Raw genomic sequence first — 23,529 nt, forward strand, 5'->3', positions numbered from 1 at the left:
AACGTCCTTTTTTGCTTTGCAGAAGAAGTGAGCGTATCATCCCGGATACGGTCGAACAATTTCTCACCACTAGTGGGACCAACTGGGACGCGGACTGTGAAGATCATATCGTGGTGTCCGCCGCCTACTGCGTTCCGCGAATGGAGCCCGTTTACTACGCAACTGCAGCCCATCTTTGTTACGATACGACCAACGGAGAAGCGAGCATCGTGTACCGCAGCACGGTCGAATTACGGAGAAGGTACTATCCGGTCGCGGCACAATCCATCGACAACAAGCAGCATGAAGTGGAAAGACCACCTCCAATGTTCGTGTCACGTGTTAGTTGGACCATTTCGGATTAGGAATTTCTTGTTTCGCGATCGTTCCGTGGACACAATGCGCTTGTGGCGCTTATCGTTGTAAGCTTGCTTTGTTTATTTTTGCCTTCAAACAGTTGTTTAAATATTAATAATCAATTTACAAAGTCAATGCCTTCCCGGCTCTATCGGCCCCCGTCGAGGAATGTGGAGAAAATCAAATTTTCGTCCTCCGGTGCCACCATCTGCTGCAGGGCGGCCCGAAGCGCATACCGACAGCTCTGCACGTTGTAGCTCGGCTTGAAGCTGCGGTCTTCGCACTTGAGCAAACCGAGCTGAATGAGTACAAAGTTCCGTAAGCTCTTCAGCCGTCGATTGGCCTGCGCAAACTTGAACGCATCCTGGTAGAGGGCGACGGCCACGCTTAATGCTTCCGGATTCCGTTCGGCCAATTCCGAGCACTTGAGAATCGTAAACGCCACGTGCACCAGATAGTCTGGCTGCGGCACGGTGCTGAGATACTCCCGAAAAGCAGCCACCTTGTCGGCGTCCGGCAAGCCGAGAAACATTGTCTCTGGAGGGTAGTGAACCCGGCAGAAGGAGTCGACCGTGTTCGGAAGCGTGGCATCGAGATCGATCGAAACCGTCGAGGTGTCGTTATTGTTGGTCGCCAGTGCCATCATATGTTCCTTCATGCGTACCAGCAACGCCTCCTCCGTGTCTTCTTCTACCTCAGTGTCACTCGCGCGTTGCTGGCGCTGCTCTTCATCATACCCTTCGGCAGTTTCGTCCTCCGTTTCTTCGTCGTCCTCATCCGTTTCGTTTTCTTCATCTTCTTCACTGCCGCCGTCTTCCGATGCTTCTTCCTCAGCATCCTCGTTGTCGCCACCATCGTCATCAAGCTTGGCAAACGCCTCTATCCGTCCATAGTCATGCATCAGTTCCTCTATCTGCTCGCAGCACTCGTCCCCGAACGAATTCCCATTCAGGACTATCGAACGCAATCGGTCTTTGTTGGCGGTTGCATTGACCAGCGCAAATCCGCCGTCCGGACCGATCTCATTGAACCCAAAGTCCAGCACTTCCAGCTCCAGATGCGACTCGTGGATTGCCTCACCGATCAGTGTGGCTCCGTTAGTCTTCAGCAAGCAGTCTCCAAAGTTTATCTCACGTAGCTGCTGCAGGGCGGGTAGGGCTTCGGCCAGTGCAGCAGCACCACGTGGTCCGATCGTGTTGTCGTTCAAGTTGATGATTTTTAAGTTCACATTCTCTTTAAACGCTTCCGATAGGGCCGTTATACCCGGATGGTAGATCCCGTTCTGCGGCATTTCGATCTGCTCCAGCGTACCGACCGTGGCGAACATTTCCGAGAGCGCTTTCGCACCGGCATTCTCGAGCCGGTTTCGGCCGGCAATGAACACCTTCAAGGAGAGCGGTTTCCCAACCCGCAGGCTACCGGCGTGACCCTCGAGCAGTGCCTTCGCCAGCATAGTGCCACCCTCTATCCCAAGTCCGCAGTTGTTCAATTTTAGTTCCTTTAGGCGTGTTGAAATGGGGAGAATTACATATATTACTGATGACCAGTTAGCGTCAACCGTTAGCTACCAACCTGTAGTGTGTGGCAGGTAGAGCTCTTGAGAAGGTCCACCAATCCCACCATTCCGTTCGGTCCGAGCGCATTGTCGGAGCAATCGAGCACAGTTAGCTTGGCGCCAGCCGTGATTATGCCCTGACCGAGTGCTTTCAATGCGATCGGGATCTCTTCCTTCATGCGGCCCGTAAACAGATCCTTCCAAAGGGCGCGCTGCAGCTCCGGGTGTTTCTCGAGCGCTTTCGCAATCCCCTTGGCGGCCTCAACACCGAGCGTGTTGCCCTCGAGGTTCAGAAAACGCATGTCGGTACAAGCAGCTATTGCGTCGATCAGTTCTTGTGCTGCAAACATTCCGAAACAAACCACGTTGAGCGAACCGACCGGTTGGTGGCAGCTTGCCGAAAAGTGGCCCTTACCTTCTGCAACGGTGCCCCATTTGGACGCTTTTCCAACCCATTTGACGCCGTTCTGGTCAAGGTCGGACAGCGCGTTAGTTATCGCGCCGAGATCAAAAGATGCCGCCATCGTTCCTTTGGTAGAATGCCGAAATCAACGTCGATTATGATGCGATGCGATGCGATAAAAACGAACAACAAGCCGCAGCCGTCAGCTAACGCTCAAAACACCGAATGGCGGGAGGTTATGGTCTTTTTTGTTTTCGATGCAGCCGGCAGATGCGCTTTTTGCGAGGCCGTTTCTCCCGGTGAAAATGCTGCAGGGTATGTGAGGAATACGCGCGCGACAATATTGAAAAATGGTGGGAAAATAGGAAAAAAGCTGTGATCTGATTGGTTGAATCTGTACGTCATGTGTATTATGCTGCTGTTCTTTTGTGTTTGAGAAACAATATTTTTACTCTGCGACTAAGAAATTTACATTTTACCATTATCCAAGGGTAGAGTTTCCAAGAGTAAGAGGACGTTTGTTGCATCAAACACAAAAAAAATGATTTATGAAAAAAGCCTTTTCTCCCTTCGTTCATTACTTTTCACTCGTTCAATCTTACATCGGCGAAATCTGTGCTCGAAATCTGGCAAAGGATAGTAAATTGTTGTCAAAATAGATGTGCATAAACAGAGTATTTGTTATTAAGTTTGTGGTACACGATACAAGGATTGCGTAAAAATTATAACTACGAACTTGTGTTTGCCAGTGAGGTTCTTAAATATTTTATTGAATTCAACTGAAATTGTGATTATAATTGGCCTGTTCTGGCACCCTTTCAGTTTCGTGCAATCTTAATCATAAGAGGACATAGCTCGTGCCTGGGCGCGAACACGTTTTTCATACTCCAAACGATTTTGACTGAAATCGAAACATACAAATGAACATAGGTCAGTAGTCAGTCCATGTTAGCTAAAAACATATGATGGAATGTGAACAGATACTCACCAGTAGATAGTGTAAGCTTCAGCCTGTGCCGGATCCCGGATGTTCGGTTCATTTAGCAGATCCTGAATTCCCAGTAGCACTTGCTTGATGGTAATGGCCGGGCGCCAATCCTTTTCTTCGTCCAACAGCGATAGGCACACCGTGCCGGAAGGATAGACATTCGGATGAAACAGCGGTGGTTCAAACTTACATTTGGGCGGGCTGGTCGGGTAATCATCCTTGAAAATCATGCGGATTTTGTACAATCCACCTTCCCACGGAGTCTACGAGCGGAAAAGATGTGTATAGGCCAATGAAAAAAGGCTCTTGATCATACCAACGCAGGCTACGAAGCAATAACTACTTACCCCTTTCTTTCCGGGAATGGCACACTCCCAGATCAGCAGATTCAGGGTGCCGTCGGCATTTGCGACTGGGCGGGCAACGAATCCCTATGGAAAAACTAGGTTAATATAAAGACGACACGGCGGAGCAGACTGCCCTAACAATGGCCACGGCGTAGCGTTTACTCACGAAGGGGTGATCTCGCCGCCAAGCTTTACGTTCTTCGCCAAGCCGCGCAACTGCGATTCCCGACATTGTGTAGCTGAGCAATTGCTAAGAATCGATTTGGGGAACTGCGAAGATGATTTCTTGTTTTGCTATACTTTTCGTCGTTTACAAGGAACCACAAAAGGGATCGTTTAGACGCGACCGAAAAGCACCGTGAGAAGCGAAGACGCGAGTGCAAAGTTTTTGACAGATGCTGCTTCTTCTTCACTCTTTCTCTTGAATCCGTCCTTCCGCCGTTTGACAGCACCGTTTAACAAAACTTAAGTTATTCCTGTTTTAAGAACTACAACAGCCACGGATTATTGTAAAATACGAAATGGCAGTCCAGCTCACTCACAAACCAATAGCGTAGCTAATTCTAGAGTAATCTTTTACATCTAACAATTTTGAACTAAAATAATGTTCGTTGAATCCTCCCGTTTACCAGTGGGTGTTCGTTACTACATACTTGTGTTTCTTTGAATAAAACAATCAAAATTAAAAGTATACAACACATCAATGAAGAGAATTGGGTGTTTACAATGCTCCTTAATCTATGGTTACAGATATATTAAGCAGTTTTCTAACGAAAATTTCAGAAATAAAAGACAAGCAGCTAATTTTCGTACTTTCAAACCGACTTGAAACCGACCGACTCGATACTTGCGTGTGATTCTCTCTTAATATGGATCCATTTTACGCTCTCTTCCTCTCTCTCTCTTTCTCTCCCTCTCTGCCTTGGTCGTTCTCTCTCCCTCGAGTTCCCATATGATATCCATATGGTGGTTTGAAGTATTCGCTCCCATTCGCTGCACTATCAAATTGTTGCATTCCGTCGGTGGTTCTAGTCGGAGAAAACGTTTTCGCAGCGAGATTCAACACGATCATCGAAGGCGATCACATTCCGCAATCCGCGAAAGTATATTTCGAACCGTTTCACGCGCTATTGGGTAAGTGCAAGGGACCCGGGACCTCTTTTCGCAGTGACCATTGAACAGATTTGCACCAAAAAGTAGTAGTACTCGGAAGCTTAGAGATGAAATGGTGCGATTACAGGTTAAACGCGCGGACCTATTGTTCTGATAGGAGTTTGAATGCAAATGCCGGAAAGCTGGGCGGCATGGTTAGCGAATGAATAGTTGGTTGTATTTTTAATCTGCAAACACTCCGTAACACGTATACTCGGAGGGTAATTCCGACGTAATTGTTGAAGAAGGATAAATATTGTACTGAAAGGATGATCGTGCCAGCGCAGCATGTGCTTTGTGGTGCGGATCGGCCTGATCTAACCAGATAACCTTCTTTTGATCGAGGCAATCGATATCGAACATAGCAACGAACGGTGGGTAGTGAGTGAAGACATGATTTCTTTTCTTCATGGACACCGATTCCGCTTCAAAGACAAATCGCCGGACATCGAAATAACGGCACAGACGCCTCCTCTGGTCAGCAGAAAAACGAACGGAACGGATTGCACACAAGACGGCAAGCGATGCGTTAAACTGACACCTTTTCCATCCGCGCCCGCGTGCTGTGTGTGCGTGCGTCGATAATTTCAATTGTGTGTTACCGTGCTTTCCACGCATCGGAATGTAAGTGCCGCTAGAGACCGGTGGCTCACTGTTTCTGCTTTTTTTTATTTCTTGCAGCCGCGCAGAGAAAAAACTCTCCTTTTTCAGGGAAAGGGAAAAAGGAAAAAGTCACGAACGATGTGTCCACGACACGCGTGAGAGCGGATAGTGTACCTTCTTCCAGCGTCCAGCGAAAACGAATAGTTTCCGGTAACCGTCCAACAAACACCGTCTCATCGCACTAAGCAGGCTCTGCGCGGTAAGTTGGTCGCCATTGTCGTGGCTGCGTTCGGGAACTAATTTTTTCCCTCTCAGCAGAGGAGGAAAACGGTCAGTTACCGAGAATGAATGTCAATCGCTATCAGGCGGCCAAAAATTTAAAACCGGCACGTTCACTGCGCACACCGAACCCAAACCGAAATGCACTCGGCGAGTATGGGTATCCGCCGCAGCAGCTGGTAGATGAGCCGGGCAGCCAGCAGCCGGACGCAGCCTATTCTAATGGGACGAACGGAACTTTACGGCAACCGCGCCTCTCTGGTGCTCCGTCTCGGTCCAGCAGCCAAACACGCAAACACGAAGTACTCCGAATGTCGGCCGCTGCCGGCGGTGGCTCTACCACCGGAGGACGCTCGACACCGACGGGACCAGGTGGTAGCTTAACGTTCAACGCCAGCACCCTCAACGTTGGCCCGCTCTACGAGGTAACCGTTTCGTACGTCCAGAATGGTCCAAAACAGTTCATGGTGCAGCAGCGGGCGGCCGAAGCCTCGTTAAAGCAGATGATGAACGCGTTGGCCCGCGTTCCACTGCGCACCATCACGCGGAAGCTTCAGCTTGGCATGGCCTGTTTGGCGCGCTACACCCAAAACCGCACCGTCTACCGGGCGCTCATCACGGGAATCGGGCGCGACGGTGCGTGCACTGTTTCGTACGTCGATTACGGCCACTCGGAGACGGTCCAACCGACGCACCTGTACGAAATACCTGCTGAATTTTTGCGACACGAAATCTTCTCCACGCGCTTTGCCCTGGCCGGAGCCGGCCGGTTGGAGGAGGCGAACGCCGACGTGGCTGGTCTGTTTTCTCGGCTCGTCGCGCCAAAGACGTCCCTCACGTTGAAAGTGATGCCACCGGACGGGGTCGCGTTCGTGTCGTACTGTGAGCTGTACGACGCCACCGGGGAGAGCATCCTCGATCGGCTGGTGGCGCTGTGTAAGGCCAACGTGTACAAATTCCCCCCACCGGGCAGTTTGGTCCGAGGGGCCAGCTGTCAGGTGGTCATTCGGTACATTGAATCGTGCGCGCAGTTTTTCGTTCACGCGCTCGACAATGTGGCCGCGTTCGATCGGATGATGGACGAGCTGATAGTGCACTGCCGGGGAGGAAACGGCGTGCCGGCCGCCGCTGTACCAGGTGCCGTGAACGTCGGAGATGCGCTTGCCGTGGGCCTCGGTCAGGAAGACTTTTACCGTGTGGAGGTGATCGACACGGTGCCCAAGCTGCGGGTGCGCCTGGTCGATTACGGTAATACAATCACCGTGGAACGAGCCCAGCTGCGGCGCCTATCGGTCAATTTTACGCACCAACCCCCGGAAGCCTACGAGTGCTGCCTCGAGGGATTCGAGGACGCAACGAGCGGTGAACTGTCGACGCCTCAGCTCGAAATGCTATCGGAACGGTCGAACGGCGAGCGAAAACCGTTCAAGCTGATCGTGTGTGAGGTGCGCGACGGGCGTACGATCGTGAATCTGCTCGACGAGTCCGAAGCGCCCGTTCTGAACGTGTCCAAGAAGCTGCTGAAGCTGAAACACCCGATCAAGTTCAACAAGGAGCAGCAAAATAGTCAGCAGCAAAAACAGCTATTCGCGACGAAACAGCAAGGCCCCCCTACCGTGGCCAACAACTCGAGTGCGCCGCAGCAGCAGCAGCAACAGCCCGCGGCAGCCATGAACAAAAGTGCGGAATCGGGCAAGGTGCTCTCATCGAGCGGTGTTTCATCATCGCAGGCGGATTGTATTGATCTCACGAGCGAAGAGTGGATTGGGCCACCGCCCGGAAATCAGAGCTCGGGATACGACCAGTTGCAAGAGGCAACGACGGCAACGGTCGGTGGAAGCTTTCTGCGAAGTTTACCACGGATCTCCGGGTATGTCCCTCCCAGCAACACGGCCGTTGAAAAGCAACTGCCGCAAGACAAAAAACGGTTGTCGGGCGGCACTGGGATTACCGCGCTTGAGGCCGCAAATACGCCAGTAGCACGTACTGACATTCCAAGGTTCAACAAGGAACGGTAAGAAGCTTGTAAAAGGGAGCGAATAAGGCCCGGTGAATTATGTTCCTCTTTTTTTCTTCTCTCTAAGAACCCAAACACCGTACTACTACGAGCACGATGATCGCTGCGATTACCAGGAACACGATAAAGAATACAAGCGCAGTAATCGTATGGCATCGGATGCACTGAGTGTGGAGCCAACTACTAACCATCAACAACAGCATCACGCTCCAGCGACCATCGAGAGGTGCGTGCGATCGTTGTAGCTATTTAATGCGTGACTGACCCTCGATCGGTGGATCTTTCTCTGCTCCGATTGTCTGATCTTTGTGATGAACTTCCAAGAATTTTAATTATTCGCTAAAATGCACCTCTATTCTCTTGTGACTCGCATGGTTTTACAGCCCAAAAGCAACGCAACCGGCAAACGTATCTCCGGATGACTATCTACCGTTCAGCAATACCGCAGCTCTACCGGAGCAGATCGTCCCAATGAACACGAAACTCGCGGTAACCCTGTCCTGGTGGTACTCACCGGAACAGTTTAGCGTTCGACTGCGCACGGACGAGGATCGCTACCAGGAGCTGATGAAGGCAATGCAGACGCACTATCGCAACAAAACCATCCAACAACAGCACCACCAACTCGTCCAGAATGCACCTTCCACTGATCCACGGGCCACCAAATTGCCCACCGGGGCTCTCGTCGTCGTGCGCCATCCCAAACACAACGCTTACTACCGGGGACGTGTGTTGAAGTACAGCGAAACCGTCCAGCGGTACAAGGTAGAACTGGTGGACGATGGCAATAAGCTGGTCGTCTCACCGAACGATCTGTGGATGATGGAGCGTCGCTTCACCCGGTACGGACCGTTAGCGATCGCCTGCTCACTGATCGGCGTACGCTTACTGTGCGACGTGAAGCAAATGCAGGGTCGCATCGATGCGTACATTAGCAACGAGTGGCCAATCGAGGCCCTGTTTCTGGAGCTGCGCGACGGCAAGCATCAGTGCAAGCTGGAGTCGCAAGGCCAGGACCTGAAGACCCGGCTCATGGGCGATGGGTTGGTGGCACAGGTTTTTGTTGGTATGTTATGGTTTAGGATGGCGCTTACTTGAATTCGGCATCCGTTAATCTGCTCCATCGCTCACGTTTTTAGATATTGATCTCACACGGCTCAAGGGACAAACGTTGAAGGTGCAGCTGATTGAACTGCAGAGCTTGAACCACTTCCGGGTGAAGCTGTACGGGCATGAAGCGATCTTCAACTGCCGCCAGGATGGCTGTGATGCTCACGCGGACTCGGTGGTGGCTGAGGTGCGCAGTAAACACCTTGATCGGTACTGCGTGGCTCAGGTGATCGATGTATCGGACGATGAAAAGTACGCATTACGAGCGGCACGCGATGTCTACAGTGAGTTCTAATGATAAAATCCACCGTTTTAGGTTGATTCTCTCGCTGTTGGTACCGCCACTGACGAGCCAAACGCTGCCCGCGATCACACAAATGCCGGTCCTGCAGGGAAAGTTCAACGTGTTCGTAACGCACGTGGAGTCCACAAACTGTCTGTACGTACAGAACGTCCGATGGAGCGATCAGATCACGAAATTGATGGATGATCTGTTCGAATATTACGAACGGCAGCGGGAACACGTTCCGTTGGCGAGTCTGGCGATCAACGAGATGTGTGCCTGCCGAGCCACGGACGGTAGCTGGTATCGTGCGAAGGTCGTGTCGCTGCAGGACATCGATCGAATCGAGGTACAGTTGGTGGACTACGGGTTGCTTGAGTACGCGAAGCACAGTGAGCTGAAGCAGCTGGAGCGCCACTTTGCCGAGTTTGCTGCGTTCGCCCACAAAGTGTACCTTCCGATGGGCACGATCGGTAGCGTGGAGGAGGAGCGCGTGAAGGTGGAAATCACACAGCTTACGGACGGACACGAGTTGACGCTGAAGGTGATCGACTTCCGGAACGACATCTGGATCGTGGACATCACGTCGAACGATTACAGCATCGTGAGCGTACTGAAGGACAAGCAGCTGGTGGTGGATATGGACTATGAGACCATTTTCAACCAACGCCAGACGGTAACGCCCGTTCCGGGGGCGGTGGTGCGTCCGTCGGTGGAAGACCACGAGGGAAAGCACCAGAGGATCCGGGCCCGTATTAGTCACGTCGATAACCCGAGCCAATTGTTTATTCAGGTGAGGAATATCATCGATACAAAGGAAGATCGCTGAAACACGTCGTCGGTTGTCTTAATTTGTTCGCTACCTTTGCAGCTCGGAAGTGACGTGCCGGATCTGCACCAGCTGCAGGAGAATCTTCAAATCATTGCCTCGTCGCTGCCACCATTGCGCGATTTTTCAGCCGATCGGTACTGCATCGCGCAGTACTCTGCCGATGACCTGTGGTACCGGGCGCTGATCATCGACAGCCACGATGATCTGATCATCCAGTTCGTCGACTACGGCCACACGGACATTGTGACGAGCAACAAAAAGTGTACGCTGCGCGACATTAACGACGATTTGATGCGTTGGAAAATTTACGCCAAACAGTGCGCAATGCTCTTGCAGCCGGTGGCCCCGCAGGGTGCTCCCGTTGACGGGCGCCGCCACACTGGTGTGCGAAAGAAACCCGCCACCTGGAAGGAGATAGCAACGACCATTTTGCGCTCGCTGGACGAAGTGGAGGTGCAGTTCCTGGCCGAAGCGCAGGGCATCCACTACATCGGTGTGCGGAGTGGGGAGAAGGACATCGCGGAGCTGCTGGTGGAGAAAAAGCTGGGTGCGCGCATGCTCTACGTTCCTTCCGGTGGCCAGCAGTGCTTCACGAGCCACATCGACTCGATCTCGGAGTTTTACCTACAGCTCGAGCGTGACATCTATCCGCTCGATACGATGTCGAACTATCTGTCGGACGTAAGCAAATTCCCCGACGTCCAGGAGCCACACGTGGGCATGTTTTGTATCGCCGAGTACGAGGATGACGCGCTGTGGTATCGCGTGAAGCTGCTCAACATTCCGCGCGCGGGGCAGTACGAGGTGTTCTTCATCGACTACGGTAACACGTCGGTGGTGAAGAAGTTGAAACAGCTCGAACCGAGCATTGCCGAATTGGCCCGCCTGTGCACCAAGTGTACGCTGCGTTTGCCGGAAAACGTGCGTGGTTGGTCGGCGGCCGCAGAGGAAAAGTTTCTCCAACTCGCAGCGACGGGCGAAACGGTGTTTACGGTGCAGCTTCACTCTCCCGGGCCGGTCGCCGCTACGGTGGAGCTGTTCTACGAAGGGCGCAACATTGTCGACCAGCTGGTGGCGTTGTGCGAAAAGGGAACCGGCGTGAACTGCGGTAGCGTTTCGAGCGACTCGATGAGCTCGTCTTTCTACATGTTGAGCGACGAAGGTCGGCTTCTGGACGAGAGCGACGATCAGGCGCACGTCAGCCACGTCAACTCGCCGGCCGAGTTTTACATTCAGATTAAGAACAGCTTCGACGCACTGCGCAACATGGAGGAGCTGCTCGCGGCAACAGCACGCCAGGCTGAAGTGATCCCTGCTGGCGAGATACACAACGGGCTGTACTGCTTGGCGCTGCTGGCCTCCACCGGCAAGTACTGCCGTGGGTTGGTGATTTCAGAGATGGTACGCGCCGGGGACCGGCAAGCGACCTACCAAGTGCTGCTCGTTGATTACGGGAACCGTGCGACAGCGACCGAGCTCCGACGGATGCCGGCAACCATCGAAGAGATATCGCGACTGTCCAAAAAGTGTTGCCTCGAACACTACCTGCCCACGGACGAGATTGCACTGGGCGCAAAACGTTGGACCCGTATTCGCAGCCGCTTCATCGAGCTTACGGACGGTGGGCGAGAGCGGTTTTCGTTCGGGGTCGTGCGCAACGATTGCGATCTTATGATCGTGCGACTGTTTACCTCATCCGGTGTGAACGTAGAGGATCTCATCAAAGACGCCGACGAATCGGACGCTGAAGACGAGCCGACGGCGGTGTCCATGGTAACGGCGGCGAATGGCAGCGGGACTTTCGAAGACTCGACTCAACCGCGAGCGAAACCCAAGCAAGCGTTTTTTAGGGCAAACAGTGATCTGGAGTTTTTGGAAAACTGACCGTGTGCGCCGAGAGGGGTTCGTTTGCATGGCCATCTCCGGTGGAATGACTTACGATACGACCGTCACCGTGGCACCGAAGGTGACGCCACAGGTGACGATGAAAAATACTACGAACCGGGGAGGAGAGGAGAAAAACGACCGAGTGTGGCTTATAGAACTGATCCAAGTTGCCTTTTCCTATGTACGCTTCGAAGGGCGCAACGATTCAGAGCATGGCATCCAGCCAGCAGACTGTTAAGCAAAGGAAATGTACTTGAAAAACGAAAACCTAGCACCTAGGACGAAGAAAGAACAGTAAGGTCACCATTCTTTTGTTTGATTCGGTTTGAAAGCCTAATTTTGTAAAGCCTCTCATATCGAGCAGTAGCACTTCATTTTTACTATTATCGTACCCATTTTATCATTATCAACTCTTTCATTGTCGTTCCGCGAAACATGATTATTCTTTGAAAAACATAAGAACGTAACACTAAACACTCTTCATGAGGGGGTCTCTCCGGGGAACTTCAACAAGTGCGCTTAGCGCGTGTGGACACTAGAATCGACCTTAATACTACTGCGAGTTACGCCGAATGAGCCGAGCTTATAACCTCTCTAAGTGCCTTCAGTAATCGGAAACGCGTCAGACACATATCTTTGGCCGGGTTTCTTTTTGATGCTTTCGGCTATGTGATCAACCAGTAAAGTGTCCCAGCAGTTGAGAGGCTGACCCAGTTGTTGCGGGGAGGAAGATAGCATTAGAACATTAAAGAAGAACTTACATAAACGAAGAAGGACTATTTATTATGCAGAAACAAAACACATACAGCACGAAGTGCGTTTACGGAGAAAAATAAAACAATCGTTTAATGAAAGCCCCAACCCTTCAAACTGATGTTGTCACGGATGGCGTGAGTGCGTCAGGAATTTTCGTTTCATTTAACGCGTGATTGAACACCAAATTTTTCTAATGCTGATCGTTCAACGGGCTCCGTGGGACATCCGAGGGCATGGGAACCGTTGGGGACGCCCATTTGAGGGGCGGATGCTGGAGAATGTTCCGATTGGGATTGCTCCCAGAGTGGAGTCTCAAAGCGAAAGAGAGCTTCGCCAGAGGATCGTGTGTGTGTATGCGGTCGAGGATCTGTGGTATACGTATTTACATGCTTTTCCTCCATGTTGTCTCCTATCGGCAGGCACACGTGTTACCGTTCGTTGTCTCCGTTCGCGTAATCCGTTCTCTTTGCGCATAAAATATCATCTGCCGTCTGCCGGGTGGTAAAATCCCTTTGCTACAACAACGAACCTAACAAACAACTTGCTGACGACGTTCCTGCTTCTTCTTTACGTCGCGGTTTTAAGATAAAACAAAATTTAGTCTACGGTCGCGATACAACCGTTGCACGTCGTGGGCCCTCCTGTTGGCCCGTACTGCGTTCCTGAGGCTCTTTGCAACACTCCTAACGTGTTCCCCCTCAGAGGAGAGCGGCATGTGTGTGTGTTGCATTAATTTAAGTGAAATAAAGAAGAAACGATATAAAGGCAATCATCATCTGTTTCGTTGCAGCTGATTATCGGGACGAAGAACGAGACCTATGGGACAACCTATCATCTGGAAAGGAATGCCGAACCATTCCGGTGCAACACTGATTGTGGTTTGCTTCAGTCCGAGTGCGATCCGTCGCTGCCGCCGTCACCGTCGTCTTCGCTGTCCTCGAGTTCGGGCATCGGGAAGCGAAGAATTGCCGCCAAACCCGTCAGCTGAGCCAGTTCTAAAAGACGAAACGATCCCGTCAGGAAACGAACTCAACCCCTACTCGCGTGCCTTAAGCGCTACTTACGTTCACCGGAGACGTGCATGCTGGAGAATATCTTAACTTCGCCGCCGGACTCACGCACCGAATCGACGAGCTGGACGTACTCCTTGCGTGTGGCCACCTCTTGACATCTGCGGGTGGTGAAGAAAAGAGAGTGAAGGTCAAACCAGTTAAGATGCTGCCACACGTGCCAACGCCTCCCCTACTGCGGCGTGCTTCTTTGGAGAACGTTGCGTAAAACAACAAACTCTCCATGTTAACATTTTAGGAAGGATTACCCTCCCAAAAAGCCTCAACCAAATCGACTCCCTTTGGACGCCGAAGAACGCATTCGTTGGCGTGAAACGTAAATGGCAATCTGGCGTCTGGCCGCCACCATGCGGGTGACGAACGATAAACGACGCTGCTTCCCATTGCATTGGTCCCAAGTTTGGGGCCACACACCGAAAAGGCGCGACTAAATCAACCGGCGGCCCGACTACTGCCGCTGTGTGTGCCCACTCTATTAATAGGAAGAGGACAATGTTTTGGTTCGGTTTTGTGACCCAGCCGTCGTGCCTGTCGATGATTCACGCTCTGGCACAACGACGGCGCCATCACCCGCGGGCCGCGGCGTGCGATCGAGGCGGGGGGCTCGAAAATTGATACTCAACCTCTTAACCTTACGCTAAATGCTCGTACTGGAACGCAAAGCCGACCCGGCGTAACACATGGAAACGATGCTACTCGAAGACGCAGTGGCCAAAGTATCGACCTAAGCAACGCTTCCTCTGTGGACGCGCTCTGGACTAGAAGGAATCGTGACCCATCGCAATCGTGACGATTTATGAGTGCGCTAGAGACAAGGATCTATTTATAAAGATCATCAGTTCTGGTGCTGCCGAGCGCGCTGATTTCGACCCCGTTTGCATCCCGATTGGCGGCGGCGACGCTGCTCGGTGAGCAGAGGGTTTCCACCGACATTATGCTGCAACGGAGCATCGCAAGAACCAGACCGCCGTTGAAATGGCCCCTGCCTTCGGTAAACAACAACGAACGGTGGTCGGTTCAGGGGCGGCTTTCTGTTGCGTAAATCTTACGCGGAAGGCAAAAAAGCTATGTTTTGTTTATCTAAAACCCGCCGAGCTCGAAACTCCCGTTCAATTCTCTTGCACTGCAGATGCATTTTCTCGGAAGCCTGGCCCGGCGGGAACAGCTGAAGGTACTCGAGCCGCCCGGCCGCTTATTCGTTCGTCGATTGCCGCTACATTTCAGCTCCTCGTTCCAAATGGTTTGGAACCGTCTAAATGTTGAAGAACGATTCGTGGCATCGGTTTGAGCACGAGCAGAACAGATGTGATCTTAGTTCTTAGTCAGTCTGTGGCCAAAATCACGTCTTGCAGCCTTTTTTTCCTGCAGCAGCCACACGACAAGGTGTTTTCTGCTGACCGTAACTTGCTCCAAGCAAACGCAAAAATGGCTTAAAGCAATTTGGACACCTTTCTGCGCGGCGACGACGCCGGGTTGGAGGATTAAGGCCAATCGCCGGGGTTGCCGGCTACGGCGGGTTGGATGCTGCCGGCGTTGGTTGTTGGTTTAAGCAATTATAGCCCCCTCCCCGATCCGGCCAGTGCGCTCCAGCTCCAGTGTCAGCTGGTGCAAAAAAGCTGTGCAACCGAAGAAGTGGACAGTGCGGACAGTGCTCTGCCGGGAGACGCCAATTACTGATTGCGACACAACCGATTGCAGACCGGTTTGGGGTGTCCAAGAAGACACGCTTAAAAATGGGCTACACGCATGTGTGGTCGATAAATTTGCCATAACCGTTACAATGTTTGCAAAAGGAAGAAAGACGTATGTTTTATTGCGTGTTACAGAAATCGGATCAACGGCTGGGATGAATCTTATGCATGTTAACACACATAATCATGTGAGAATGTCCTTGTATTTCTGTCGTCGCAGCTCGCGGTCAAAACACAAGACGCAATAGCATTCGTCGGACAACATGTGTGATGCTTTCCCCTATCATGGGCAGAACGTGAATCTCTACACGGACGCCCTTTAATTGCATCCTGCCTGGTTGTGACATTAATGGGATCCGTGGGGCGTACTGTGTCGGGCGGGTATTTTTAGACCACCACCACCACCAGGCGCTCTTCCAACTTATGAAGGCAAGGTGGAAAACATGTCTCTTAGGTGTTTCGATGCTCACCTGTTGGCCGAGTGATGCCAATGTTGGATCCGCTCGTAATTTGGGGATGGTAACTAACTTTTATGCGATAATTAATAGTGTGTACGAAATTACTTAATAAGTGCATCGGTAAAGAATTGGGGGAAAAAACCGAATAGAATTTAAAATCATCTCCTGATTGTCATGTGCGAATGTTGCGACCATCACTGTAAATCACTCGCCAACATGAAAACAAAGTCAAAAAGCGTTTCCAGTGCGCGAGAGAGAGAGAGCGCGCGCGCGAACCGGTTCCGCAATGTGCGTCGTCAGCTAAAGAGAGAATGCGTGAGCGGTGAATCGGTTCTCTCTCTCAGGCGAACCGGTTTAACAACGGTCGGGACGTTGCGCCGCCTGCTGCGTTAGTTGCCGGCGGAGCGGTGAGTTGCGCGGAATTGTGCGTCGATCGCGAGTGATCCGCAGCAATCTGTGAGGCTGTTTTCGGAAACGGATCAAAGCACCCTGCGAAAAGGGAACCAATTAAACCCAGTTCACGAAGGGGTTGTGAAATTCGAGTGAAATTCGAGTGAAATCCGAGCCGTTGGTGATGACGAAATGTGTCACCGAGTTAACACGCGCGCCTGAAGCGAACCCGATTGAAGCGCCACCGGAAGGTAAACACAGCAGCCAGCAACATAAAAAAATGAGAAAACAGGAAATCATCCACGTACTCTCGGACAGACTGCACACCGGTATGCTGCCGAAAGAAAGTGTCCCAACACAGGAGAGATTGAACCGGTTGGTTCCGCTTTCCCCATGCCTTCGATCGTACGCGGCTGTTTTTAGCGCACCCTGCGGCACGTGTTTGACCGACTCTGCGCGCAGCCGGCGTGGCTGAAATGAAATGGTTTATTTGCGCGATTGACGCCGGTGAAAGTCGCGTGCATCAGATCGTTTGTTCGAACACCGCTCACACCGGTCGCTAGAGGCTAAATACGAGACGAAGGAAACACGTCCTCCAAAGCAGTAACCCGGGCATGTGCTATAAATCAAGGCGCGTTACACGGTACGTTTGGTGAAATAGAGAGCAAACCGCGCAATGCCTGGCGTTGCGTAAATGTGCTGCGCGGTACGAAAACGGCGTCCCGACGACAGATAACGCCGCGTCGGGAGGACAGCAAATATGCGCCCATTCTGGGCCGCAAAGAGAGATAAAAGTGTCACAAACATGATGAAGCTGGTAGTGCATATTTGTCGACAAAGCCGGAACACAACGAGAACAGAACGTCGCCGGCTGGTACAGCATTCCTTCCACACCGCTACTTGGATGTTAATGGTTCGCTCCGGATTGTACCGCGCGACGTGTCCGTGTAATTAGTGCCGTAGGAGTTGCACTGATCGCATTGTTGATTAATTACAGCAGTGCAAAGCGCAGCCTCTCTCTCGGGTTGCTAAGGGAACCACCCCAGGTTTCCACCCGTGTGGCCTTCTCGGATAGCCAATGCTTTGCCAATTGACTCGCCGGGCTGGGGAAATGTGCCATTCAGAGTCCTCCTTGACCAGATTGTTGGTGCGCCAGATCGACAAATTGATCCAGTTCCCCGCGGGAAGCATGGTGCGCGTGGGATGAATCCGTTTACGGCTCCGCGTAACCGCTTTTTAACTCACGATCACCGAGGGGCGGGACGTCGCGTTGCCTTCGCCTGCCCCGTAATGTGTTGCTAATACTTTTTGCTTGTCACAATGCGCACGCCAAAGACACCTTTTATTTGCGACCGACCGACCGGCGTCGTGATCCGGTTTATTTTCGCGATCTATCGTCCATTCACCCACGCGGCAAGGGGGCGGGAATCTCGAGTCTTACGAGTGTGTCCGGTTTAGAGGAGGTGGGTTGGCTGGCCGATCCACTTTGAACGAACGGTGGGTGGAAAGATAGATTTGAATTCTTATCGCGTCGCGCGCTCTGTCAAGGTCTCGGGACGGGAATTTCCTTTTAGAACCGATCCGCAGCCGTTGCTACGCGTCATATCGGCGAACGAGAGAGAGACAATTTGAAGTGAATCGACCAATTAGTCAGCCCAGTCCAGCTGATCCGCGTGAGATCAGAGGCGTTCGATCACAGATTGAGTCACTGTGTGCTTGGAACAGAGGAGTACTGTGAGAGGATTTGCCTTTTAATTCCCGATCGCTAGAGAAGACCTTTACTCTAGAGTGCCTTTATCGTAATGAGCCGTCCGCTGTTGCGGTGCAAAAATCTTAAAACTTTACGATGCCGCATAATTGGAGATTGTAAAGATAATGCGTGCGAGCGCCCCCAGCACCAACCCACCCGCCGATGGGGTGGCATAAAGAAGCGCAGGGACGGTTCATTGTTTGGGGCCGGTGTTTTGTTGCATTGGTGATTTGAACCGGAACACGAAACCGTACACTTTGGAACACGGAGACCGCTGGGTTTGCTCTTTGACGGCGTTTTTCTAGAGTGAAGATCCGCTTTAAGACAATGCACACAAGAGTTCTGCGTGGCATTGTGAGTGAAGCACAAAGAACGGAAGGAATGGTTTCCGTTTCGTTGCACGAGAATTCTTTCCAGCAGCTTCCATCTTGTTTATAATTATAAGAAGGTTTGATCTCTTCCTCTCTTTTAAACGCCAAAGATCGTACTTGACAGCCCACTTGTAATGCGATTTAAGATGCAGCATAACTGTCCAACTAGATTCCCGCCGAAGAGAACTGAAGCTGCACTCCACCAACCTGTGCTCGGATGATCGCTCCAATGATCTACAAAAACAAACTTTGACCAAACAATGCGCGCGGTTAGCACTAAATTTCCTCGTTTTCTTTTCCCCACGCGTCTTCTCGTAAAGAGTTAGCAGCGCGGCCACGGTGAAGAAACACTCCAGGAGCCCAGCCCGGCGGGAAGTCGATGACCTTGGAACCAGTGGAAACGACGAAACGAAGTAGAACATCGCCGTCCGGCCTTTCGAGAAGAACAATCTCAAGAATCTGTTCTACGCAATCAAAAACCGGATCCCTTCGCGCAGTCGCAGCCGAAGAAGTGAGAACTTCGGCGTAGCGCATCGGAGTGATGTCTCGCTTCGATCGTCAGCCAGACTACTTTATCGGTCCCAACGGTCTGCCAGTGTTGGTATCGCGTATCGCTTCCCCGATGCATCGTCACGCGGGAAAGGCAGTGGACGGTGATAGAAACAGCAAGCTGATCAAATGTCGGGACAATCTAGCGATCCAACGGCGTGGAGCAGGTGACGCCAGCCGTGGCTCGCCCGTGGCCAGTGGTCGGGGTAGTATCGATACCAGTCGACGTCGATGTACTACTAACGAAAATGATATAACGGCGATAAAGTGGCCCACTGGTCGCGGTGCTGCACCACCGAAGACAACATCGTCGCCATCGGGCTTGGTGCCATCACCGTTACTTCGTAATCGCAACAACACTCAACAGCACCACACCTCAGCACCTTCCAGCGCGGCACGGCACCACCGGGCCGAGGAACTTCTGGTACATCCATCCAGGTGGGTAACGCGTAACGGCGGACGGATGGACGGTCGCCACGGAATTGGGCTTCGACTTTTGAGGGGGTGAAGGAAGAGCGAATTGATCGCTTTACGGTAAACGGTGCGGCTGTGGACAGCACAAACCGGTTATTTGGGCTGTATGAACGATCGATCGTAGGCGATCGTATCGGGAGAGTTCGATCCATTTTGAACATCAATATATCAGCAATTGTCCCCATTTGCATGTCCTCTTGGTGCGATATTGGCTCACGGATCCCAAGACTGATCAAATGGAACTTCCAGAGTCCACCTGATGGGGCCATGAATTGAACTAGTTGTTAATTCGCCTGCCACGCTTGACCGTAAATGCAAATACCGTGCAAATAGGGCATCTGCAGTGCCAGGTGATTGGCGCAGCGTCAGAGCGCAGGTTGGAGCGCAGGATGGATTGTTTTAAATGCTACACTTTGCATAATACGCCTCGCCGCCTGTAGGTGCCCGGTGCTCTGTGCGCACGATCCCATTTTGGTGCTCTTTTGGGGTCAAGCATTAAAACGGTGCTGTTTATTTGTTTTCGTTCGCTCAATCGACCCAAAACCTGCCAAACTGCCCTAGAATGCGACAAGCCCCCAACTAAGCGACGTGGTTTGTGTTAAAGTTCAGCTAACGTTGCATTTTAAGCAGTTTCCGCAGTTTTTTTCATGGCGTAAAGCGCCGTGGTGGCGCGAGTTTTTTTGCGTTGACGTCGGCTCCTCAACGCAAGTCGGGCAAGTATTTTAATTTGCTGCTTTCCCATGCCAGCTCGAGCTTTGCGTAACAGGAATGCAGATAGGTTTCGAGCTACAAAACAATCCTCATTTTTTCGCATTCCATCTAGGCCCCGCCATTGCACGTCGCTCAATGGCTTATCATTATGCAATGCGCGAATTCCGCCGCGGTTTCTATTCGCCAGCATAAGAGAGGGAACCACGGCACCTACGGAACCTACGGCCGCGCGTCATCGGGCCATCAATCACCTTCTTTCAGTCCATCGGTGCTTATCTCTCCGTACATTTAGTAGAACTCTCAAAAAGGGAATGCTCGCCGCAGCGAAGGAACATGTTTTATAATATGCGTCACGGGCAAAGGCTGTGGAACGCAGGGAGTGGCTTAAAGATAAGAAGTGCCACTGTCTATCGATGCCGTATCGTGATATCAAAAATCGAAATGACACACAACGGCGGGATTCCTTTACAATCGGGGGATAATAGAGCTAATAGCCAATCGGTACTAATGGCCACTTCAGTAGCTTAAGGTTATCGAGCAATTTGAAAATTGGATTCATTCATTCCGCTGTTTCAAACGAAGTCCCTGCCTCGTGCCTCTAGATTCTATAGCACGATCGACAGAGATGACTCGATCTTGCACGGAACGCGAGAGTAGATCACACTAGAGTGATTGACATGATCAAGCATAACGTTCGGGCAAACTTTAAGCCCCGAACCTGCCCACCCGCCATGTGGGCAGACAATGCACAACACCCGCCGCATGATCGAATCGATCGTTACGTTATGGTGTTGGTTTTCGTTGGTAATCAAATTAAGTGCGCAGAGCCGGTCAATCACGGTTCGATTGTTTAATGCTCCGCAAAGACACTCCTCGGTTGCCCGCAGTCAACCGTGGGCACCGTATTTGGTGCGCAGTCAAGACATTCAGGTATCGACCAGGACAGGACAGGCCGAAGATAGGGCGAAGCATCGGTGTGTGAGGCGAATACAAATCACTCGGTGGGTGCTCGGTGCCTTATAAGCACCAGGTCGGGTTAAGGTCACACGATAAAATTATCCTCTCCTGAAGGCGGCCACCCCAAAAATGGTTCGAAAGACCTTCCAAGAGGCGGGAGAGTCCAAGAAAGTTACACTTCGCCCGTGAGAGAGGGAAAGTGCCGGGGAACGATCACAGTTTGGTTCTTCCTTACGCTGCCTATCGGCCACATGTCGGTCGTCACGGTACGCTGAAGGCGCTTGAAGCAATCGAGCGCAATTTGTACATTTATTTAGCATCAATACGCAATTGAGCAGAAAAACGGCGTCTTCAATTAAGGCAATTTCCATCGGTCCGCCGAAACGGCAATAGTAAGAGAATGGCAATTGTGAAGCCTTTCGCGGCATTAGGCCCCCGAATCGCTTTCTATTGCTGGCTGCTGGCACTGGGAAAAGAGAGTTGCTGCTGTTTGGACCATAATCCAACGCTTGTTCGCCACATTTCGCTTCCAAAGATCGATTGTGGCCACGTTGTGGGATATTCGACATGCCAACTAACTATTAACTTGAGTGTCTAAAAGTTTAATATTTGCGTTTTGCTTGTGCCTATCGTCCACAGGTATTTAAACACTCACAAACAGCTCGACAATCGGTTGGCGTACCAACGGGGCTACGATCGGAACATCTTTGGCTGCAACCAACGGATGGACCAGTTCGTGTTGCCTCCTCTGCCGATCTGAGGCTATCCAAGGAGCCTTCGCCAACTAAAATCGTCATCTTTCCTACGCCTACTTTTAAGCTCACTAGATTAAGGGTTCGCTGACTGCAAGTGTACCACTTGTCAGCCATAATGTGATAGTGATAAAGAAGATCTACGATAATAATAATGATAGATATAACAAAAAAACCCGCAACTCCGTTCTGCTACTTACCTGAAAAGATTATCCGAAATGAGCAACGTTTCGATGGCCTGCGCGCCAGCCGCCAGGATGTGCTTCTTGCCGTAAAAAGCTTTGGCCGGTTCGAGCTGCAACGTTGTGTAGAAGTTTTCCAGTGCCTTCACCTCGCCGGCCGCCTTCGTGTCGGACATTTTCACAATCACGCCCGGATCTTGGAGCACCTCTAAAGGAGAAACATAAATAAGTGAGACGGTTCTCTCTCGACCAGGAAGCGTCACAAGTGACAGCGAGTCCTGTGTGTACCTTTAAGAGAATGTTTAAATCCGGATGACGAATGTACCAGCATAAATTTGCTTTTATTTTCTAGCAGCACCTGCAAGCGTTGAAGAAAGCGGGTTGTGGAATAAAATCGCGCGTCATCGTTTGTGGTCACCGCCCGTACCTTATTGTCCGTTTTAACAGCCTGTTGAAACATGTACTCGTAGAACTGATCCTTCACAAAACCGGGCGAGGCGATCAGAATGCACTTCACCACTTCGAAGTTCACGTGCCGCAGTATGCCCTGCATGACGGCCTCGTAGAACTTGCCGAGCCCCTTCTCGTGCTGCTGCACGTTGCCCTTACGCTTGCGCGGAATGGCCACGTCGATCTTGCTGCGGACGAGCGTCATACTGGCCGTGATGAGGCAGATGTGCGCCAACCCGTCCTGCATGATGACGGCGGCCACGTCCGCGTTCTGCGTCACATCGCACGCCATTTCGATGCGCTCAAGCGCGATCGAGTCCCATTCCGGTTTCATCAGCGTAAAGGAACGATTCACCTCGAGATCGATCGTGTGGTAAGCGCCCATCTGCGGGAGGACACAAAAGGAGAGTCGCATTCGACGCGCTATCAGCCTCTGTCCCGTTCTTTTGGTTCTCAAGAAACACACACCTTCACGAACTGATTCTCTTCGATGTTGCGACCCTTGAGCCGCAACATTTGGGCCTGTGTGTCGAAATCGATCGTTTCCACGCTGATCGTGAGCGTCGTCCGGACGCGACTGCTGCTGGACGATCCCGTCGAGGATTCATTTTGCACCTGAAAATGGACATTCCGAGCAATTGTTACTGCGATCAAAGACTGTTGTTACTGTTCTCCTCCGGGTAGTACCTTCCGGATTGTGCTGCTCCGCACTTGATCACCCTCGGCGATGAGGTTGTACGCGTGCCAAATGTCCTCCGGTTGTTCGGGAACCAGCGTGACGCTCCTGAAATTTGGCTTCATTGAGGTGCTGTCGGTTCGGTGTTTTCTGTGGAAACGCTTACCCTTGGCCTGCTTTGTCGACGTTTTTCCGCACCAATTTCATGTTTTCCGTTGTGGTGTCACGGGCGCGCACGTTGCTGTTACTGCTTACATGTAGAAATTTGTGTAGTGAGCGTCGAGAGCTATTTGCTGCTGGCCGTTGGTAGGATTCAGAACAAGCAGCATTTTTGCCGGCACTTTGTTGTGATGAGACGCGGCATGAATTCGCACTGGTTTTGAAGTACCACGTTCGGAAATTTGTTGCACTTTTCGCCAACATGTCAAACTGATGGCTGCTGTCAGAAGCCGTCGATTGGACCAACGTTGGCCTAATGTAACGTTCGCTTGAAAAATATA

General features: G+C 51.6%; 5 protein-coding genes across 7 annotated transcripts; 2 read left to right on the forward strand and 3 right to left on the reverse strand.

Moving 5' to 3' along the window:
- Positions 1–468: 468 nt before the first annotated feature.
- Positions 469–2,415, reverse strand: LOC128273892 (ran GTPase-activating protein). The gene is made up of 3 exons (XM_053011956.1): positions 2,307–2,415; positions 1,909–2,231; positions 469–1,834 (listed from the first exon to the last, which is right to left on the reverse strand). The coding sequence occupies exons 1-3, from the start codon at positions 2,413–2,415 to the stop codon at positions 485–487; spliced, it is 1,782 nt and encodes a 593-aa protein (XP_052867916.1). The 3' UTR covers positions 469–484.
- A 625-nt stretch (positions 2,416–3,040) lies between these two features.
- On the reverse strand, positions 3,041–4,001 carry LOC128273895 (SUMO-conjugating enzyme UBC9-B). Its single transcript, XM_053011962.1, has 4 exons — positions 3,796–4,001; positions 3,630–3,713; positions 3,283–3,545; positions 3,041–3,195 (listed from the first exon to the last, which is right to left on the reverse strand). Exons 1-4 carry the CDS (start codon positions 3,859–3,861, stop codon positions 3,129–3,131), a joined length of 480 nt encoding a protein of 159 aa, XP_052867922.1. The 5' UTR covers positions 3,862–4,001; the 3' UTR covers positions 3,041–3,128.
- A 1,517-nt stretch (positions 4,002–5,518) lies between these two features.
- Positions 5,519–12,656, forward strand: LOC128270959 (maternal protein tudor). The gene is made up of 7 exons (XM_053008388.1): positions 5,519–5,643; positions 5,703–7,677; positions 7,748–7,906; positions 8,064–8,746; positions 8,820–9,042; positions 9,107–9,866; positions 9,945–12,656. The coding sequence occupies exons 2-7, from the start codon at positions 5,729–5,731 to the stop codon at positions 11,787–11,789; spliced, it is 5,619 nt and encodes a 1,872-aa protein (XP_052864348.1). The 5' UTR covers positions 5,519–5,643; positions 5,703–5,728; the 3' UTR covers positions 11,790–12,656.
- Positions 12,555–23,364, reverse strand: LOC128273893 (protein pelota). 2 transcript variants are annotated; one of them, XM_053011958.1, is made up of 8 exons: positions 23,196–23,364; positions 23,041–23,137; positions 22,822–22,968; positions 22,331–22,738; positions 22,192–22,261; positions 21,922–22,111; positions 13,613–13,719; positions 12,555–13,543 (listed from the first exon to the last, which is right to left on the reverse strand). In XM_053011958.1, the coding sequence occupies exons 1-8, from the start codon at positions 23,234–23,236 to the stop codon at positions 13,434–13,436; spliced, it is 1,170 nt and encodes a 389-aa protein (XP_052867918.1). In that variant the 5' UTR covers positions 23,237–23,364; the 3' UTR covers positions 12,555–13,433. The 2 variants fall into 2 exon arrangements, with proteins under 2 accessions (XP_052867918.1, XP_052867919.1); XM_053011959.1 differs by lacking the exons at positions 12,555–13,543; positions 13,613–13,719 and adding an exon at positions 21,737–21,861.
- On the forward strand, positions 16,250–21,846 carry LOC128273894 (uncharacterized). Of its 2 annotated transcripts, none has more exons than XM_053011960.1 (3): positions 16,250–16,408; positions 18,599–19,265; positions 21,609–21,846. In XM_053011960.1, exons 2-3 carry the CDS (start codon positions 18,820–18,822, stop codon positions 21,727–21,729), a joined length of 567 nt encoding a protein of 188 aa, XP_052867920.1. In that variant the 5' UTR covers positions 16,250–16,408; positions 18,599–18,819; the 3' UTR covers positions 21,730–21,846. The 2 variants fall into 2 exon arrangements, with proteins under 2 accessions (XP_052867920.1, XP_052867921.1); XM_053011961.1 differs by lacking the exon at positions 16,250–16,408 and adding an exon at positions 16,722–16,800.
- Positions 23,365–23,529: the final 165 nt, after the last annotated feature.

Source organism: Anopheles cruzii, chromosome 3, assembly GCF_943734635.1.
Source record: "Anopheles cruzii chromosome 3, idAnoCruzAS_RS32_06, whole genome shotgun sequence".
In the NCBI taxonomy this organism is placed as follows: domain Eukaryota; kingdom Metazoa; phylum Arthropoda; class Insecta; order Diptera; family Culicidae; genus Anopheles; species Anopheles cruzii.